At 38.9% G+C, this 22206-nt stretch overlaps 1 protein-coding gene across 2 annotated transcripts; it reads left to right on the forward strand.

Annotated features, from left to right (window-relative positions):
• Positions 1–9287: 9287 nt before the first annotated feature.
• LOC117617857 (NAD-dependent malic enzyme 62 kDa isoform, mitochondrial) lies at positions 9288–20875 on the forward strand. 2 transcript variants are annotated; one of them, XM_034347454.1, is made up of 19 exons: positions 9288–9580; positions 10154–10250; positions 10522–10640; positions 10828–10995; positions 11837–11965; positions 12567–12627; positions 13495–13598; positions 13700–13783; positions 14421–14527; positions 15025–15136; positions 16051–16164; positions 16846–16911; positions 17545–17617; positions 17733–17819; positions 18924–18978; positions 19078–19149; positions 19836–19898; positions 20021–20135; positions 20597–20875. In XM_034347454.1, exons 1-19 carry the CDS (start codon positions 9395–9397, stop codon positions 20669–20671), a joined length of 1887 nt encoding a protein of 628 aa, XP_034203345.1. In that variant the 5' UTR covers positions 9288–9394; the 3' UTR covers positions 20672–20875. The 2 variants fall into 2 exon arrangements, with proteins under 2 accessions (XP_034203345.1, XP_034203346.1); XM_034347455.1 differs by lacking the exon at positions 16846–16911.
• The last annotated feature ends 1331 nt before the right edge of the window (positions 20876–22206 follow it).

A 22206-nucleotide genomic window follows, 5' to 3' on the forward strand; every position in this document is an offset into this window, starting at 1 on the left:
GATCAGCCTGTCCCGCTGGCAGATTCCTCGGTGACACCAAGTCAGCTCGAGTCGCTCTAGCAGGATGCAGGGGACCGTAGTCAGCCTGATCCGCAATCCTGGCAGGTCTCGGGGACACAGAGTCAGCCGAGCCGCAATCCTGGCTGGTCTTGGGACACAAGTCTGCCGAGCCGCAAATCCTGGCACTCACGGTCCGAGCGTCCCCGAAACTCGTGAGGCAAAGTCAAGTGCACTGACATAAACTGAAATCGGACTGGATGTCCGTAGACATCGGTCCAACTCTGGGTAATCACCAAAGAAAACGGGTACGAGGTGGTTTTAAAATAAATTCCTTTTTAAAAAAAACTATCTGAAGAGTAACTGTAAAACTTAAGTCGTGCTGCGGTCTCAACTGATTCGAAATGCAAACTCTGTTTCTATAACTGGTAAAGAAGCAGCACCGACTTATAGAACTATTACTGTAATAATAGTGTTCGTAACCATAATAAAGCTTACTCAAAATCAAATAAGGAAATTTATTCGAATAAACTCATTTATCAAAACTCATTTATATATAATCAAATTAAAATCACTTATAAACTTATTTATATAAAATCACATTAAATCATCCATGAAATCTGATTTATGAAAGAATGTCCACTCACAGATGGTCCGAGCTACTTCGACCTCTCGAAGGTCTCCTTTACACTTCTGCCGAGCTCCTGGTGCCTGATTATCCCGAAAGATTAAATTAATAAACTGCTGAATAAAAACGAAATTCAACTAAACACCCTGCCCTCGGCTCCTAAAAATACGTGCTTTTCAACTCAATTTACTCCTATACCCACATTAGCTTTTCCAGACAGTTGGACCAATTCTTGGGAGGTACGATACTCAGCTAAGCGATAACTGTCAGATCGGCCGACCCGGGACCCGTGGGGTCCACGATCTCCGATGGCCAATCTAGACTTCCCGGAAAGTTTCTCATAGGACGGGAACCATGTTCTGCGAATTTGGCCCGAAACGGACGGTCGGATTTGCCAAAATCGCATTATCGCTTAAAACTCTAACCCTAGCCCCAGGGTTCGCGATTCCGGAGTATCCGGGACTCCGATTCGCAATCCGTCGAATCCTACGCGATCCTGAAGTCACGTAGACCAACATATCCGAAATTCAGCGCGATCCGACTATTTAACGACACTGCACCCACGGATCGCGCGATATGGAAAATCCGTTCGGGGCTCAAACGGACTCCGAATTGAGATCCGCGAAATCCCACACGCTCGTGACGACACGAGGACCTCAAAACTGGCCAGAGCCATGCCACCACCCTGGCCCACGCGCTGCCACACGCGCGGGGCAGGTCGGGTGTGCAAAGCGATTCGGGTGTGCCGAAAAATCGTGGAACCGAGACTCCAAACTCCTACCCTAGGTAAAACACCCTATTTGGAGTCACTTTTTTTCTTGGACTACCCCCAAAAAGTGGCCGGAAACAGTAGTTTCGAAGGGCCAAAGTTTCGGCCAAACTTCAAGTCGAAAATCGAGTGATCTAGAGATAAAATCGATCAAAGCCCAGCCTACCATCAGTTAGAGCATGAAAAATAGGTGAAGATCCATACCTCACTCGAAAGATTTGGTGAAGAAATGAGGGAGATATTCGAACTGAAAGTTCGAACACGACCGACGGCAACAATGGCCGATTCCGGCCAGGCTCCGGCGCCCCCGCGGCTGGTGCTGGTCGGGGAAGGACGGCGGGCGAGCTGGCTTTCGATTGGCACCGGTGCCGGAGATCGGTTCGTACGGTGGTGGCGGCGGGGCGACTGGAAGGAGGGAAGGTCGAGGCGGCTGTGTAATCGGGAGGAGAGAGAGAGAGCTGACGGGGGAGAGAGAGAGGGTATAAAAATCTGACTTTTTGGCCAAATTACCATTTTGCCCCTCGTGGTTTTTAGACCATAACTTCTTCGTTACGGCTCCGATTCGGGTCTACTTTGTGTCTACGAACTCCTTTCGCCGCGCTCTACGCAATGGCGTAGGCGGAATTCCCAAATTCTTTCTCGATCAAAAAGTCAAATTTTCCCCTTTTAAAATAATGCGAGGGCAATTTGGTCATTTCGCTAAAAGATATTTTCTTTACTTTTTAGATATTTTCTTTCTTTTTAGATATTTTGTTTTGGGTTCTTACAACTTAATGTTGAAGGAGATCGAGCTTAGAATGGAATGTTGATTCTGTCAATATTGTAAATAACTTCTTTCCTTATTTGTGAATGATTTAGCTTGATCGTAGGAACCATATTAGGATGCTTTTGTAACTATAAGTTTGTGGCTCTGTCTCTTGAATATAATAACAAATCAAATTACATATCAATTTCTTTCATGGTATCAGAGCAAGGCTTCATATGTTGGGCCCAACGGCCACACGTGCTCCCACATTGAAATGTTAAAGGACCTAGCCTGGGTTTATAAGGAGTTGGGCTACTCCCCTCATTGCCAATTGGTTTTGGGGTGGAACCTCAACTTCTTTCATGGCAGACCTTAGCCGACCTCCATGGCAGCCAACCTCCATGGCAGAAAGCAAACCATCAGGCACGGCTTCGGAAACCAAGTGGGGTAATCCCAATCACCAACTATACCTTCATTATTCAGACCAACCCGGTGCTATTCTTGTGCCGCAGCCTTTGGTCGAAGATAATTACAGCACATGGAAACAATCCATGACTATGGCCTTAACGATCAAGAACAAAGTCGGACTCATAGATGGTTCGATCGAAGAGCCGAATGGGAAGGATCCAAGTGAATGGCAGCAATGAAATCGTTGCAATACTTTGGTCCAAACTTGGCTGCTAGGATCGATGTCAAAAGACATCGCCAGCAGCATGATTAAATGCAAGAATGCTAGGCAGATGTGGCTGGAACTGCAGGAGAGATTCTCACATGTGAACGTGTTCAACTGTTCAATATCAAGAACGAGATTCATGACTGTGCGCAGGGAAGTATGTCCGTGGGATCTTATTTCACGAAATTGAAGGGACTATGGGATGAACGTGACGCTTTGTGCACCTTCCCAACCTGCACTTGTGGATTTGTCAAAGAAATGGCTGCATATTTGGACACGCAGAAGACCATGAAGTTCCTCATGGGTCTCAATGACTCATATGCAAGTGTTCGTAGCAACACTTTGCTGCAAAATCCCTTACCCACAGTGAACAAGGCGTACTCCCTAGTTCTGCGGCATGAGAAGTAATCGGAAGTGACAACGGGTAAAGCTCAGGCACAACCAGATGCGGCCGTGTTTGCCGTGAAGAATTCTAGCCGTGAATCCGAAGGAGAAAAGGGTGAGTTGAAGTGCACCAAGTGCAACAAAACAAATCACACTGCCAAGAATTGCCGTGCACACCTAAAATGCACGTTTTGCTGATGGAAGGGTCACACATCCGATTATTGCCGCAAGAAGAAGGCAGCGGCTGAGGCCGAGTTTGGTGCGATGATTTCCAAAGGGAACCAAGCAGCAACGTGTGTGACAGAGAGGAAAGAGATGCAATTCCCCTTTATTGCTGAAGAGTGCAAACAGATATTGAGTTAGCTGCATAACAGGTCCTCCTCTGCTAATCATGTTGGTAATTCCACAACCCATGCCCTTTCAGGTAAAGCCTTTTCACTCAACTCTAATAGCAAACAAAGTACTTGGATTTTAGATGGTGGATGCATGGACCATATGATTTATGATTCCAACCTGTTCTCTACCTCGAGGCCGGTCACTAATCACACAGTAGAATTGCCGAATGGGTCCGTGGCACAAGTGACCCACATTGGCACAGTTGCCTTGTCTCCCAAATTGATTCTTGAGAACGTTTTGTGTGTCCCGTATTTCAAATTGAATTTGATTTCTATTAGCAAGTTAGCCAATTCATCTTACATAACCATTTTTCTAAACCAATTTTGTATCATACAGGACCTATGTTCGGGGATGATGATTGGGACGAGAATTGAACGGGAGGGCCTCTACCCGATCGAGGCAAGACAGGAACATGCAATCAGGCACAAAAATCCAGCCCATCCCTTTGGCACCAACGCCTTGGCCATCTATCTCCCAGAGTTCTTCCATTATTCTCTTTTCCAAATTTGAAACATACCTCTTGTGATACTGACAAGTGTGCAATTTGCCCTTTGGCTAAACAAACAAAACTTCCTTTTCCTTCAAGTTCAATTACTACTCATTCTAGTTTTGATTTAATTCATATTGACATATGGGGTGGTTATAAAGTTGCTTCGATTTCAGGTGCCAAATATTTTCTTACCATTGTTGATGATTACACTAGATGCACATGGATTTATCTTATGAAACACAAGTCTGATGCTAGGACTCTTCTAGTTAATTTCATCAATATGATTGCCACTCAATTTGATTCCAAAATTAAGATCATCTGTAGTGACAATGACCCTGAATTCAACCTTGGCAGCTTCTATGCTGATAAAGGTATCATGCATTAAACTAGTTGTATCAACACACCCCAACAAAATGGGGTTGCTGAAAGAAAACATAGACACTTGTTAAATATGGCCCGTGCCTTGCTTATTCAGGCTGGGCTCCCAAATTGTTTTTGGGAGGATGACATTCTCACATCCGCATACCTCATAAATCGAACACCCACTCCTCATCTCGATGGCAAAACCCCGTGTGAAAAGTTGTTTAACCAAACTCCTACTTATTCCCATTTGCGTGTTTTTGGTTGCTTGTGTTTTACTTCTACCCATGCACAAAGTGGTTCAAAATTTGATCCACGAGCATCTCAGTGTATTTTTTTGGGATATCCTTATGGTCAGAAAGGATATCGCGTTTTCGATCTGCTTCAACAAAAGGTGCTTGTTTCTCGTGATGTGTGTTTTTTTGAAAATGTGTTTCCTTTTCTTACTCCTCACCAATCCGCTGCGTCACCACATCATCACCATTTGCCCAACCTTTCTTGACAGGACCCGACCCAATTTTCACTTTGGAATTCGAGCCAAGTCCCATGCGTGTCCAACACCTGGTGAATGTCAGGCACAAAGGACCTTTTTACCCTTCTTGCTTCATCTCTTCTTTAAAATTCACTTAGACTTATGCCGAAAATTCGGCAGAGTCTCCCCTGTATTTTGACCATTCCCAAAATGTTTCACCTGTTAAACATTCAACTAATCCACACCAACTGCCAGAATAATTCAAATAACAAAATCCCAACTCCAGTTTTTTAGTTTCAACGAGATATCAGAGCATTTTCTAAATTTCAAGGTTTCAGGGATTTTCTATAAACTCTACCTGTGTAAGATCCCACATCAACCAACGGAGAGGGGGTGATGTGCCTTATATGTGCATACCCGCATCCATCTAGCACGAGGCCTTTTGGGAGCTCACTGGCTTCGGAGTCGTAGGAACTCCGAAGTTAAGCGAGTTGGGGGCTAGAGCAATCCCAGGATGGGTGACCCACTGGGAAGTTGCTCGTGAGCTCCCAGAAACAAAACTGTGCGGGCAGAGAGGGGGGCCCAAAGCGGACAATATCGTGCTACGGCGGAGTTGATCCCAAGATGTGACAATTTGGTATCAGAGCCACTCTGTCGTGTGGTGCGAGTGTGCCGACGAGGACGTCGGGCCCTTAATGGGGGTGGATTGTAAGATCCCACATCAACCAACGGAGAGGGGGTGATGTGCCTTATATGTGCACACCCGCATCCATCTAGCACGAGGCCTTTTGGGAGCTCACTGGCTTCGGAGTCGTAGGAACTCCGAAGTTAAGCGAGTTGGAGGCCAGAGCAATCCCAGGATGGGTGACCCACTGGGAAGTTGCTCGTGAGCTCCTAGAAACAAAACCGTGCGGGCAGAGAGGGGGGCCCAAAGCGGACAATATCGTGCTACGGCGAAGTTGATTCCAGGATGTGACATTTCTTCCCCTCACCTTGACCCGTTCTTACACTTTGACATAGACTCCCTCTCCCAAGCCCATCTGCCTTCCCCTACTGCTGAGCCCATTCCACCCACCGGCCCACTTGACCCCACTTTACCCATCACACCTACTGCATACCTCACGGCTCTGGCTTCTTCATCACCTAATACAGATCTCACCGACCTGCCTTTTCTTTCCCTATCTCCATCGCCCACATCTCCCACCATCGCTCCGCGCCGCAGCGGTCGCTCTACCCAAACGCCTGCCTATTTGCGAGACTTCTACCTTGAGTCTGGCCTCCCTTCAAGGACCTCACCACTCTCTTCCACGAACTTGGTCATCCCTTCAGGTACGGCCCACCCCCTCTCTCAGTCCTTGTCTTATGCTCAACTTTCTCACTCTCACAAAACATATCTTGCCCAACTTACCCTTCTTCAAGAACCTACGAGTTTCTCTCAGGCAGTCCACATTCCACAATGGCGTGCCGCCATGAAATCTGAGATTGATGCATTACAGGCTAATGGGACTTGGAGCTTGGTTTCGTTGCCCCCTCATAAAAGACCGATCGGCTATAAGTGGGTCTATAAGGTGAAATTGAAGGCCGATGGCACGGTCGAACGCTACAAAGCCCGCTTAGTGGCAAAGGGTTACAGTCAAGTGGAAGGCATTGATTACTAGGAAACTTTTGCCCCGGTTGCCAAATTGGTGACCGTCCGTGTTCTCCTTAGTGTGGCATCCCTGCGTGGCTGGCATCACCACCAATTGGATGTGAACAACGCATTTTTGAATGGCGACCTTGATGAGGAGGTGTTCATGTCCTTGCCTCCTGGTTTCGGACGAAATGGGGAGAATTGGGTCTGTCAATTGCACAAGTCGTTGTATGGTTTAAAACAGGCATCTAGACAGTGGTTTGTCAAGCTGTCTATTGCCCTCAAAGCTGCGGGATTCCAACAGTCACGATCCGATTATTCTCTGTTCGTCCGTTGTCGTCAAGGTAACTTCCTAGTACTGCTTGTATATGTTGATGACGTCATACTGGCAGGGAACATTTGGAGGATATAGAGAACACAAAATTATTCTTGGCCAACCAGTTCAAGCTTAAGGATTTGGGGCAGTTGAAGTATTTCCTTGGCATCGAAGTTGCCAGATCACGACATGGAATCAGTTTGTCGCAGCGTAAATATGCCTTGGAGATTTTGGATGATGCTGGATTTTTAGGTGTCAAACCTTCTCGGTTCCCAGTGGAACAGAATTTATCACTCTCACAGTTCAATGGAAAATTACTGGATGATGCTTCGTCATACAAAAGAATGGTTGGGAGGTTGATATATTTGACCATAACTAGACCGGACCTGACTTATGCCGTACATGTACTGAGCCAGTTCATGGACAAGCCACGGCAACCGCATTTGGAAGCAGCCCATAAAGTGCTTAAGTACATTAAGCATACACCGGGTCAAGGTATCCTACTACCATCTACAGGGTCACTCCAATTGCGGGCATTCTATGATGCCGATTGGGCACGTTGTAAAGACACAAGGAGATCAATCACGGGGTACTGCATTTTACTTGGGCAAGCACCGGTCTCTTGGAAGACTAAGAAACAAACAACGGTATCGCGTTCAAGTGCGGAGGCCGAGTATCGCTCCATGGCTACCACTTGCTGCGAAGTCACATGGTTGAAGAACATTTTAAAGGATTTGGGAGTTGATCACACGCAGCCAGTAACCCTATTTTGTGATAATCAGGTGGCTATACACATAGCATCGAATCCGGTGTTTCATGAGAGAACCAAACACATAGAGATAGATTGTCATCTGGTTAGAGAGAAAATTCAGAAAGGGATGATTCAGACAGCTCATATTCGAACTGCAAATCAGCCAGCCGATTTGTTCACTAAGCCATTAAGCTCGGCACAGTTTGAAGTGTTACTTAGCAAGTTGGGTGTCATAAACATACACTCCAACTTGAAGGGGAGTGTTGAAGGAGATCGAGCTTAGAATGGAATGTTGATTTTGTCAATATTGTAAATAACTTCTTTCCTTATTTGTGAATGATTTAGCTTGATCGTAGGAACCATATTAGGATACTTTTGTAACTATAAGTTTGTGGCTCTGCCTCTTGAATATAATAACAAATCAAATTACATATCAATTTCTCACACTTAATGTTTGGTGTAATTTGAAATTCTATGGTTAATTACCTAAGTATGATTTTTAAATTTTTTTTCCCTAAAATAAAATCAAGACAAATCAAGACACAATGGAAACTTTATTATTAAGTCCCATCATTTAGGACTCAAATTTGGTGTTACGTGAGTTTTAGTTTTGAGGGCATTTAACTATATTTGAGTGAGTTTTTGGCTATTTTTGAAAATTTGTATAAAAACTGACGTTTATGAAAGTATGGAGCAGATTTTGTCTATTTTTGATAAAAACTCTCAGAATGACCATAAACTTCATGGGCTCACGGATTGGGTTCCCTTAAGCAAATGACGACTTTGATCCCTCCAGATTGACATTTAGAATGTCATCTTCCAACCACATGTCATTTGGGCCAATCCAAGGTTGGGTGAAGATGTTAAGCTCAAAACAAGTTGCTAACTCAGTCTTGAGTTTTGGCAGCTGCAGATAAACGTTCTCCTGAGCATGGTTCTGTATTTGATGGGTGATGGACTCCCAATTATCCAATGGAGCTGAATTTTGAAAATGTTATAATAGACACCCATTGGAACAACTTCAATGAAAGATGTCCCCTCACCTGAGCTATATAGGTAGCTACAATAAGACTTGCAATGTGACCTACGAAACTGGACTAACAAGGGAGTGTAGCCCAAATTGGGTGTGTCTTTATGCTCTTCTTCCATTCATCTAAATCAGGCCTTAACATGCTTGAATTGCATGAATTATATTCTCTTGCTCTATTAACCTACAAAAAACACAAAGAGAAGTAAATAACTTGAAATGCTAAAAAACTAAGCAAAAGGACTAATTAAATAGGACATGTATATGTATAAAATTATGAGCTTAACAATCACATTTTGTAATCGTCACCATAAAAATTCAACAAAACATATGAGGACTTCGTTCTCTAATAATTTAGGTACTGTGAAATCTTATTGAAATAAATTCTTAAAAGAACAAAGAAGGATTCTATTATATTTATGGGCCAAAAGGAAATTTTTTAATTACAGACCAAGTCGGCTACTCTAACTGTTCATGTATATATAAATTCACGACTGATGTTGTCATTTCTCTTCTAAATAAATTAAATTATGGGCCAAAAGGAAAATTTTTAATTACAGACCGAGTGAGGATAATGTTGTGTCGGTCCCCGCGTTTTGGAGATGGGCCCAGCAAAGCAGAACTGTTTTGACTGTTGACAATGAAATTGGGGGATTCCTCTTCTCTTTTCCAATTGGGGGAGTCTTCACTGCCAACAATATCACAAGCCTCCATTTATTCTTGTCAGTCTTCTTCTTCTCACATTCTTAGTCAGACATGTCGAACTTCAACTCGCCGATCAGGCTCTCTTCGTCCCTGATCAAACACCTGAAGTACAGAGTCAGAATGGGCAGCAATCCTCTGCTCCCGCACTCGAGACCCTTCACCACGACCGAGGGCCACCGCCCGATCATTGTACACAAGCGCAGCCTCGACATTCTTCACGACCCCTGGTTCAATAAAGTAACCCAATCAGCCATTTTCCTTTCTATTTGTATTTTGTTTTGTTTATTTTGCTTTCTTGAATTTGATTTTTGAAGATCCATTAGTGGTTGGGTCTTATTTATGCGCAAGTAGTTTTGCAAATTGGCTTCTCTGTCACTGGTTAAGGTTAAATAAAGTGATTAGTGGTGGAAATTGTTGTAGGTTATGTTAAACTAAAAAATGTTGGTAATTATACTATCTCATTGTTGGAAGTCTTGAGTATAGAAAAGTAGTGTGCCCATTTTTTGGTTTTTTAGGAATAAAATTTTCAAATTAGCTTTTGTTTTGTTGATACAAGTCTCTTTCTTTATAATCTAAACTCAATGTGGGAGCGTTTATCAACTTTGAGTAAGTGTTCAATTTTGGTGATTAACCGTGGCTTTCTGTGTTACTATCTATTGCATTTGAATTGCAATGGTGTTTTAGCATTTCGTGGTTCCAATGTTTGCTTAATTTAATTTACAAAGAGTTGATCTTTGCTCTTTTTTTTTCTCTCTCTCTCTCTCTCTCTTTTTTTTTTTTTTTCCTTCTTTTAAATGATTGTCAAACTAGGGGACATCATTTTCCTTCACAGAACGAGATCGTCTTGATCTGCGGGGACTTCTCCCTCCAAATGTCATGTCTACCGAGCAGCAAATTGAACGCTTCAGTAAGTCTATTCTAACTTATTTTTTTTTTGGAAGTTAGTAAACATAGTGTCATGGGCTTCCTAAAAAAGATACTAGTGTGCTAATACTTTTGCATATTTATGCACGTTTTAGAAATATACTGAATGAACTGATGCTTGTTTGCTTTTAAGCCATGGTAATTAATAATTTTTCAATATGTTGTTTTCACGCTTAGTTTTAGAACATGTTTTATTTACAGATAAACCAACTGCACATTTTTAGCAATACCTATTGAAATTTGTTTATTGACAGTGGTTGACCTGAAGAGACTTGAAGAGCAAGCAAGAGATGGACCTTCTGATCCAAATGCTCTGGCCAAGTGGCGGATACTGAACCGATTGCACGACAGAAATGAGACGATGTATTATAAGGTAAGTTGCAAACTTCAATATTCATCTACTCCATATGGAGTTATAGAATTTAAAATCAGTGTTTAGATTTGTCCTGATTGGCTGATAGTTGAAAGCGTGTTTCAAATTTTTAATGGGTAAGATGATACGTTTCAATTTTTTTAATGGATCATTTTCTGTTTAAAATTGTAATCTCTGAATTTGACAGGTCTTGATTGCCAACATTGAGGAGTATGCACCTATAGTCTACACTCCTACTGTAGGTCTTGTTTGCCAGAATTACAGCGGTTTGTTTAGAAGGCCCAGGGGAATGTACTTCAGTGCGGAAGATCGTGGAGAAATGATGTCCATGGTTTATAATTGGCCAGCTGATCAGGTCTTTTATACTTGTCAATGGTGCACTTATTGTAGGACGAATTTTATATGAACTATTATTATTTCTGGATTGGCCTTTATTTTCTTAGGCTTTCATAGGTTTAGTGTTTTTCAATTAAGCGGACAACTCGTTCACTTTGCGTGTACCCTTTTCTACTGATAAAATGCTCTGTTTCCTATAAAAAAAAAAGTGCTGGTTGCTCATGGAGTCCCTTAGAATCATCTGGTAAAGAATTCTTAAGATGCTCAAATTTAGTCTCAACTATTGTTACTTTTAGTGTGTTAATTTACTGAGTTTGGCTAACTTTATTTGGTCCCGGATATCAGTTTTCTTCGTTTCATATTGTCTGTCAATATGCCATTTGTTGGTGCTTTTTTCTGTCTTCCCTGTATTTCACTTCGCTAATGTAATGAAAAATACCCACAGATTTTCTGGCTACTAGTTTGGACGTTATGGATTTTCTTTTTATTGTTCTCAAAAAACTTAGTGATACAAGCCAGGACTAGTTTACACGCAAAATGGTAGTTACAGATATTGTATTTCAGAGTAAGAGATGTGGGTTTCATGGTTGACTGATTTAACTCAATAGATTATCTGTATTAATGTTGAAATTTGTTTAAAACTAGGAGATAAAAGGCTTCAAGTTGTACTTATATACGGTCAATTGTTGAAGATAGTAAAATAGAAAACAGAGGTTAAAATTGTTTACCCTTCCTATCATTTCAATACTTCCCTTGAAATGTGGCTTATGAAAAGTGAATACAAGTTGTGAACTTAAATCTTGGTGTTTCAGAAAAAATTCAGCCTAATTTATATGATCAATCATGGAATTCCTGTGCAGGTTGATATGATTGTTGTTACAGATGGGAGCAGAATATTGGGTCTTGGGGACCTTGGAGTCCAGGGAATTGGAATCGCAATTGGGAAACTGGATTTATATGTTGCTGCTGCTGGAATAAACCCTCAAAGGGTAATTTCTTACTCATTTTTCTTTCTCTTGCTTATGCTTTATTATTTAATTAGATAATTGTGGTGTGTTTATTTCAACATATACATCCAAAAATTGGATCAAAGGAGTTACTCCTTCTCGTATGATTGTAAGCAAGTTTGTCGAATTTGTATCAATGAACCACATTTAAATCAAAGGAGTATACTCCTTATAGTATGATATAATTTTTATGTTTCTGATATAAGCTTTTAGTTGGCATCTTTCATAGATGGCCAACTTGCCCATCTGTTTCTGTTTCCTTTTAGCTTTATAAAATTAAGTTTCCTATATATATACAGTAAATCAAATGCTAAAGGGTTCTTGTTGTAATAGTAGGGAATTAGTGATACTTTCATCTTCCAAAGAAAATAAAAAAGGGTTATAACTAATTGTGAATTGCTGGATCTGTTCGGGTGTTTGTCTATGCTGAGGTCATTTTATCTCTTCGCTGTCACTTGACCTAGTGAACCTTCACATTGATTTGTGCTATGCATCGTTAGTATATACTCTCCTCATGGTGGCTTATGGAGAATTATTTGGAAAATTCCATATTGTTCTTAACCCCTTATGCTCCATCCTATAGGTACTTCCTGTGATGATTGATGTTGGAACTAACAATGAAAAACTGCTCAAAGACCCCTTGTGTAAGTGTTTCCTCATCTAATCTTCAATAAGCGGTACAAAAAACAGCTATTTTGATTATTTACAATGTTAATATGGTGCTGGTACTATATATCTGCGAAGACATTGAAGTGGCACTATAAAGAATTTGGTAAAAACCATTTTAGAAGACGACTTTTATATTTTTGAGGCTCTGAAAGCATGGTACAGGCACATGATAACAGATTAGGCATTCAAGTTTTCTGATTATTGTATTTTTGGTGTTCTATCATCATCTTCTCCATATGCTATATATGTAATTTAGGATATCCATATAGAGTAATGACTGAGCACATGGTGAGTGATTGTTTAATACAGGATTCATAAAAGAGGTGTAGTACAAGAAGCATGGTGATTCTGTTCACTGTAAAACAAGAGCCCATTACCGTTGTGGGAAAGAGAACGTACAAACTTACCATCCAAAACTTTTGTGTATGATATTAGTTAATCAGTGCTGATCTAGATGACAAGAACTCCTATTCCCTTTCTCTCATTGAATATGTTTCTTTACCATCACTGTTGCCTATATGTAGAAGTAAAAAAGAACAACAATAGATAAAAGGTAACTAGCAGTGGTATCATTCAGTTTAATTTTTAATTAGAAAACCAGTTAATGTTTTGAAAATATCAGCTATAGCAAGCAGATCTCTTGTGTTACCATTCAATTCATCCTTTTCAATGTCTGTTCAATGAATTACATTCTGCAAATGCGCCTCTTTAACTTTCACTTCCAAGTTTTATCATCAGTAGCATTTATATTTCTTACCAAGTTCTTTCCTCATGTACATGAATTCTTTAACAGTTGAATTTATCTCCATAGCAATCAACAACATTCTATTATTTATTCTTAGATTTGGGATTGCAAAGACACCGTCTTGACGGTGATGAGTATCTTGCCGTCATTGATGAATTCATGGAAGCAGTGTTTACTCGTTGGCCTCATGTGATTGTGCAGGTAATTTGAATGTCATTCATGTTTATTTAGTTACCAGAAGCTGGAATGCATTAAGTGCACCATTTAACTTTAAAGAAATACTTGCTCTATTTTTTGTACAGTTTGAAGATTTTCAAAGCAAGTGGGCGTTTAAGCTGTTACAGCGCTACAGAAATACCTATAGAATGTTTAACGATGATGTTCAGGTAACTCTTTCATTTCATGCGGTAGCGTCTAATCATCTTTATTACAGGTTTGTGTTATCCCTTTATATCAATCAGCAGGGCCAATCCAAACTCCTTGCTCAGTTTTTGAGTAAGGCCTCAGTTTACAATGTTAAATTAAAGTCATGTTTTTAGGCCCAGTTCTATAATTTTATTTAAAGGCTTATCATATTAAAAAAATTCAAATCATATTTCCTTTAGTCCCAAAAATCAAAACGAAATAAAAATGTACTAGCCTTTCCTGTAATTTTGTATTATTATTTGTAAGTCTATTTGAGACAAAACTTTACATTTTTTCTTTTCCAAACACTGGATTGGGACAAGAGTCAAAAGAATGATACTGTACATCTTTTTGTATTTTTTAGTTCTTTTTTTAATCCAACATACACTAAACATATATATTCGCATGAATGATTGAGTTATGCTGAGGGAGGGTGTTGATTTGATGTACAGTGTTATCTGATCCCTTAATAGCTCAAGCTTTTGGGATCCAATGGTTATCTAACAGTAAAGACGTGAATAACTGTTTTAAAATTGTTTTAAATTTGATATATGGAAATAAAGTTACCCTTCCATTCTGGTATAATTTCATCTAGTTTCGTGTCAATTCGTCTTACAGGGAACCGCAGGAGTTGCAATTGCTGGACTTTTAGGAGCTGTAAGGGCTCAAGGAAGGCCAATGATTGACTTTCCTAAACAAAAGATTGTTGTTGCTGGTGCTGGAAGGTTAGTACTTAAAAGATATCCATCTCTTTAAAGCAGAGACTTCTGAGCAGTTAAAAACAAGAATTCAAATACAGGAGTGGGGATGTTTTGACGGAGTGGTATTAAGTACCCGATAGAGCTTTACTTTATTTTATTGATTTAATGGCTGATGAAATGTTGGTGGTTGTTTGAATGTGGCTGTGCCTCCAACATCTCTAAACACTATTGTTTTCCTGTCAGTTTACTAAATTTAGTGGGATTTAGAGAGGGCCTGTTTCTTAATACTTTAAACAAGGTTTTATTGAAATTTACTTGGAGATAGTATTTTTTTTTCTTGCATTCCTTGCAGTCACCACTTTTCATGTCAATAAACATGCAAATCTGCTGACCATTTTCTTGGGAGGCTTCACAGTTGGACTTGAATTTATGCATCTTTATACTGAAAAATGAGGCTAAAGAACTTACAGTATAAAGATCAACTACCAAGGCTGCTTTGCTTAATCATTGCATTGCTGCAGTGCAGGAATAGGTGTTCTTAATGCTACAAGAAAAACAATGGCAAGGATGTTAGGGAACAATGAACATGCATTTCAGAGTGCAGGCAGACAATTCTGGGTGGTTGATGCCAAGGTGAACAAGTGGTCACATAATGCCGTAGAACCATCAAATACTCTTTTAACTTTTAAAAATCAAATTTGTGCTTCTGTTACAAGGGGACAGGTTTCGTGTTTGGCCTTTAATAAAATAATTCTAGTGACAATCAATATTATATAACTCTTAACAGTTTGAATACTTTTTGGCGAGAATTGCATATATCATAGTGGAGTAGTGGAGGTTAACATAGTGAGGAGGTATTATCTTAAGCTGGGATCCGAGACACGTGACTAAGGAGGAATTCTTGATTGGTCAGCATTGACACTAGTTGGTTCTTCTCGGTTGTTAATAGGCCGAATGGTGAACTTTCAATGTTATTCACTATGCAGGATAGATCTATGAGTGGTAGATTACCACTGCAAGGGATGAGTTCGATGGCTCGTTCCATGATTTGTTGGATCTGTTGGACAGATTATACAGCTCCTTATCCTTAATCGCTCGGTTTCCTGTTTCCAATGGAGTTCATTATAGAATTCCATTCAATCATGAGCTTACATAGAATCATAGAAGTGCCCTGATTTTTCATTTTCACAAATCCCAACCCCATCCATCATTGACGTAATTGTTTCCTATTAGCAGAACTGTTGAAATATCAACTGAACTGCCCAGAATTTCTATTTTATATGATGAGTTTCATTATGTATGAAAATATGAGGTATGGTGACTCCTGTTTGTAGCTTCTTGGTTTTATCAGATAACCTTATGGTGGCTATAGGGCTCTTCCCTGTATGTATACTTTATATCCAGACTGATGATTTAGAACGTGGTTGCAGCTATCATATTCCCTATTCAATATGCTTCACCATTAGCCGGACAAGATAATTAAGTTTTCAATTATATTATATATTAGCCAGACAAGATACTTAATTTGGCGGTTGTCATATATACAGGGTCTGATCACAGAGGAACGGGAAGATCTTGATCCAGAAGCCCGTCCTTTTGCAAGGAATGTCAAAGAAATTCATCGTCAAGGGTTAAGGGAAGGCGCAAGTCTTGTGGAAGTGGTTAGTGAATTCTTCACACTATAATATGTAATATTATCTTCTTCTGCACTTACAATGGTTTACATGGTGGGATTTTTCCATGTTTAGAAAATTGAAATTTAGTACAGGAATCTGGATGTGGCCTAGCTGTGTAACAAAAGATATTTCATACACATCTTGCAAGAATTGCATTACTAACGCTCTGATTACTGTTATATTTTATGGAAATATTTTTGCTCACCACTTTAACCCAAGGCGTATCCTCACCACCCTTCTTAATACTTGACATGTGTCCATAGGCTAACCATGGTTAACTTTTTACTTTATATTTATGGAACTATAGTTATGCATATGGACACGTGTCAAGTGTTGAGAAGGGTGGACCTTGGGTTAAAGTGGTGAGCAAAAATGCTCTTATATTTTATACAACATGCATTTATATGCTTCCAGTGAATTATTTAATAAGACTATGTAGTTGATTTAAGTGTGTAATGCAAAATGTTTTTGAGCTGAATCTGCTTATGCAAAATGTCCTTCTAACAAATATGTTTTTTGTCAACTGTTCTAATCCTGTCTACACTTTTAATTATTGGGTAACAGTTTATATTATTAGTTATATAATTATATTGTCTAATTTTAAATGGTAGACACTCTCATTTGGTCACAACTGTTGATGATGTCTTAGTAATCTTTGCTAATCAGGTTCAAGAAGTGAAGCCTGATGTACTTCTTGGACTTTCTGCCGTAGGGGGATTGTTCTCGAAAGAGGTATTTATAATGCATCCTATAAATTGAAATGGTTTATAGTAAAAATCTTGGAGAGTAGTGGCCCTTTGTTGCATGCTTCTGAGATCATTTTGCATTTTGAGTAATTGTTTTGCATTTCAGAAATGATAATGATGTGTTATGATAAAAATTTAACACTTGTGGATGTCCATGGTTTTTTGATCAAGAAAGAAAAGTTGATTTTCTAAGATAAGAAGGTTGAATAAAATATTACTGCGCACTATCTAACTTTTACATGGTACAATTCACAAAATGTAACTTTTGGTTATGAAATAATGACTACGCATGCTGTCCTTGCTTCTTGGTCATGTAGAAATTCCGATATTTTTAACCAGTTTTTTAAGATGCTGCAAAATACGTACAGATGTTGACTGTGAACTACAAATTTTTTATTAACTATCTCTGTTTTGTTATTTCAATGGATCATTTTTGCACTTTTATATCCAAGTTTGTCATGACACATGAGATGAAATATTGTCTGGACCATTTTTTGTTAGCTTCTCTCTCTCTCTCTCTCTCTCTCTCTCTCTCTCTAGAATTTCAATATTCTGCTATGTGGCTACGCCTAGCATTTTTTCTTCTTGCAAAATTGATGTGAGGCAGATGCAATTTTAGGTATTAGAGGCCCTTAGAGGTTCAACTTCAACTAGACCAGCCATCTTTGCAATGTCAAATCCGACAACAAATGGTACACCTTTTCCTTTCCTTTCCTTTTGGAGAAGGGTTTTTTTTTGGTGGGGGGGGGGGGAAGGAATGGTATGGAAATTCAGCTTATTGAATGACACTATTTTGTTTTGGAATAGCTGAGTGCACTCCTGAAGAAGCATTTTCTATTGTGGGTGACAATGTTGTTTTTGCTAGTGGAAGTCCATTCAAAGACGTGGACCTTGGTATGTATGAAGACAAATTTGTTTCTTTTTCTTCTTCTATTGTATCTTTCTTGTTGTAGTAAATGTTTGAATATCTCCCACGTTGTTGAAGTTGATATGATAACTATAACATGTGTTGCTCATAATACAGAACGTGCTATCAATGTTTAGCTGTTAACTGTGGAAGTTATAACTACTACAGTACTGACATTTTTCTAAAAATAAATATAAATAAAAACCGATTTTGTACTGGGAGATTGGGGAGGTTGTTCACGTACACACACAAATGGTTAATTAAATGAGAAACCCTCTTTTTTTGTTTGCTTGTTTTTTCACATACACTTAAGGGTGACTTTGGTGGAAGGTTTGGGTCTTCAAGCTATTGTGTGTCCAAGCACTAAGGCAGAGAAAGAAATTCATGGATTAAATCGCTCAAGGATTGAAAACATTTCATTTTTAAAAGACATGGATCTCATGCCCCCTTGGTGCTCATAATAAAAGAATGACTTATTAAAGAAACTGGGCCGCTAATATAAGAATGCATCCAAGGATAAAGGTCGCAACACTTGACAAAGAGTTTGAGTATAAGATCCATCATGTTGGAGAGGAATAACCCAACAGATTGTTTGACTCCTATAAGACATGCATTCCCTTACAAACAACCATGGATGCATGTGAGAGTTATGGGCACACATGCACATGCCTAACATAGATACCAAGGCCTGCAGTTGTTTGATCCTGTTTGGCGGCTCTCTTTCATGAAAAGCACAAGGGCATTTTGAGTAGTCATGTTCATCTATAGAGTATTTATGTTCTCTTTATGATATGATGCTTGTAAGCTTTACCAATTCATTGACCATTTTTTATTCTGTAGGCTTAAAATGGCTATCCTTTTCCTGCTTTGATTCTATCATTCTACTGACGAAAAAACATTGTCCTTCCGTACTACGACTATCAAAAGAGAGAGAGAAAAAAAGAAGCTTCTCTTTCTAGTGTAGAAAAGATTCCTCAGCTTTTTATAAAATTATATGCTAGTTATATTTAAGATTATGAATCATTTATCTACATTAATATAATATAAACTGGTCTATCAGAAGTTCTTACCTAGAGTTCTATATTTGATAGGAAATGGCCATATTGGGCACTGCAACCAGGGAAACAACATGTACCTTTTTCCGGGGTTAGTTGTCCACTTTCTCTTTTCTAAAGGAATGCAGATCTAATTTAACTGTTTCAGTTGTGATATTGTATGATTATAAATGCATCTTTTCTCATGCAGTATTGGACTTGGTACCCTTTTATCTGGCTCCAGAATCGTCTCTGATGGCATGTTACAGGCTGCAGCAGAGTGGTATTTCTCATAAACTTCATCAATAACTTTTACTGGATGGACATTTCAACAGCTCAATTTGTCTTAAAAAAGAATTTCAGAATCTATGCATTTTATTTATTGCCCTTGAATCATCTGTTATGATCAATAAGATATCTTGACCCAAACGAATTATCTGGTAAATTGTGTTAATAATCAATTGGAGAAGGTGCTCTGAGCCTTCCCTGAAATTATACTCTCCTGTGTACTTTTTTAAAGTCAATATGTTATCACATGAATTAGTCTCGGATTTGTAATTGGTTGCTTACCCTAACTTCAGTAGTTGTAATATACACATGCATATTGTAACTGTCATTAACAAGTGGGAGAAAATGTTAAAGGATAAGGTGGCTCTCTCTCATACAGAAACTGTATTTGGATCAGGGAATTCTAAGTATAAGGTAGTAACTGTATGAAACTAGACATATATGGAGAAAGTATTCCATTAGTCCATTGAGGATCATTTTTCTCCCTTTAGTGTGGAAGAAAAGTGGGGGAATCTGCTGATTATTCTAGTACAGATTACTATTACTGATTTATGATTGTATGCACTTTTTTTTTCGGAGATATACATGTGCATTTGAATAATTCAACTTTCTAAAATATATTCTAGAGTGGAAGATTATGCTTTAGGTTCTTCTGAGTTCTAACAGTCAAATTGAAAACAGCCTTGCAGCATATATGACAGATGAGGAGGTTCTTAAAGGGGTTATATACCCTTCTATATCTAGGTACAAAATGGCCTTTATTATTTCTTATTGTGTCCTTTCCCCCGTCTTTATCTTTATTTGATATTAAAAGGATTTATACTCAAGCTGTTATGCATGTCTATAAACCCGGTTCATATTTGCAGCATACGTGATATTACAAAGCAGGTGGCTGCAGCTGTGATAAAGGAAGCTATAGAGGAGGATCTAGCGGAAGGGTACCGCGAAATGGATTCTCGAGAGCTTCGGAAACTTAGTCAGGTATATCTGGTTTGCAATTCTATTGCTTTGTCGGATGATGTTGATAATGGAATATATTGAAAAGATGAACCATTAGCAGTGAGTATAAAAAAAGAAAGAAGATGGATTAACCATCTCATCTAGGGCATGACGATCCCTTCTGCATATATTTGACAAGAATGTTTTGAACCCATATTATTTTAATTACCGTGACGATTTGATATAGCATAAAATTTATTTTCTTGAAAATTTTGTTACACTGCTAGCATTTATAAGTTCGTGTAGAAGTCAAATTCATAAAGTGTTCCCAGAAGAACTTTCCATCTTATTTTCTGATCAGTCAAATTCGTAAGAGAAACATTTATATCCAAATCTGAAACTACTTTCATAAATATATTCATAAGATATCATGAATGTCTTTGCTTCTTCAAAATCAGTGGTTCTGGAATTGCCATGGTCATTGATATAATTTTGGATTGCAGGAAGAAATCAAGGAATATGTACTGAACAGCATGTGGAGTCCAGAATACCCTACGCTAGTTTACAGGAAGGAATGATCACGTATAGACGAGAAGTCAATAATATAAGTGTTGTATCTATCGATTCTTTTAGTCAAAATTACACGTTTTGTCATGTTGCTCTTCAATTTTGAGCAGGTATCCCAGAAACTCTATAATGTTATACTGGTTCTTGTGGCAGAGAGAATTTATTCATAAATAAACGAAATTTCAAACCATAAAATTGAAGCATAGTTGAGGAAATTTCTTACCGTGGAAGATGGAGAGGAATGACCTCAAATTTGAATGGCTTAGCAATTTTAATTTTTGGTATTGAACGGTTGATATCAATATGCCGGATGAATGAAACATAATAACAAATGGTGATAATTAATAAGAAAATACGAAGTGTCAAGACGATTTGGTTCGGTATTGGTTTCGAAGGCCAAATCAAACTGAACCAGACTATTGTGGTTTAGTTCGATGTGATCTAAGATTTCACTGTTTAGTGTAAAAATTGACCCTAATTCCTTTTATCGATTTGGTTTGAACAGTTCGTATGGTTTTTTGCCCATACCTCCATTGTAGTGGACATACCAGAAAATGTAGAGATTTTCTTACCATTTTTGTGTGGTTTTCGTCTTTTTTCTTTTATTTTAGAGGACTATGAACTAAGAGGCGAGTTTAGGGACTAAAATCTAACTCATGGAAAAGCTCAGGAAGACTTGCTCCAAATTAGCCTTTGATTTTTCTTTTATGAGTATAAGCGATTTGGGGTTTACACTCTTTGGGTAACTGAGAGTTTCGAACCTCTGCCCACATGGGCAGAGGTGTAAGAGTTTAACCAACTAATCGCAATTAGCCTAAGATTTTTAAATATGTGAGGTGAAGTTGCTAGTTTACCCTTAGGGCAAGCTCAATGGTAAGCCCTTAAAATGGTGGATAGAGCTCTATTTAGAGCTCCATTGAAATCTTTCGGGCTTTAAAGGAATTTTTTTCACAATGGAGTCCCTATATTTGGAGCTCTAAATGTTTTCATTTTGTAATTTAGGTGCTAAATTTTTTTGTTGTAACCTTATTTTGTGTTCATGGATGTTTATGTTATGTTTTTTTATGAACATTTCAATAAAATAAAATAAAAGTACAATTTGCCTGAGATTTTGAAAAATAATATAAATTAAAAGCAAACACAAGGAAACAACAAACAGAAAAAAAATACAAAATACAAAATACAAAATACAAAAAGTAACAGCATCAATCCCAAAAAAACAAAAAGAAATATAAGCAAAAAAGGGGCTGCCAAGGAAAACAAAAAGAAAAAGAAAAAAGACACAAGGTCAACCATTGGATCAGCCAAGGAAAGTAGATCCGAGCGAGTAGCCATGTGGAGCTGCACAAGTGAGTGAATGACAGCATCTAAAGTGCGCTTTAGCTTTCCACGTAACGAGCCCCGATTGGTTTCAATGGCTTCACCCAGAGCTCTATATATATGGAGGTGGATGCAACCCTCCGCCCAGACTTGGGTTTTTAAATACCCAACTTGCTTCTATTGGGGATGACTTTTCTGATCCTATGTGCTACCTTTTAAAGCTCAA

This window comes from Prunus dulcis, chromosome 2 (genome assembly GCF_902201215.1).
Source record: "Prunus dulcis chromosome 2, ALMONDv2, whole genome shotgun sequence".
Lineage (NCBI taxonomy): Eukaryota > Viridiplantae > Streptophyta > Magnoliopsida > Rosales > Rosaceae > Prunus > Prunus dulcis.

What these genes read in the sequence shown, in the direction of transcription:
- LOC117617857 (XM_034347454.1), top strand. Translation starts at nt 9,395, where the DNA reads ATGTCGAACTTCAACTCGCCGATCAGGCTCTCTTCGTCCCTGATCAAA. An exon ending in ATGAGACGATGTATTATAAG is followed by an intron (nt 10,641 to 10,827) that starts GTAAGTTGCAAA and finishes TGAATTTGACAG; the next exon opens with GTCTTGATTGCCAACATTGA. An exon ending in ACTGCTCAAAGACCCCTTGT is followed by an intron (nt 12,628 to 13,494) that starts GTAAGTGTTTCC and finishes ATTTATTCTTAG; the next exon opens with ATTTGGGATTGCAAAGACAC.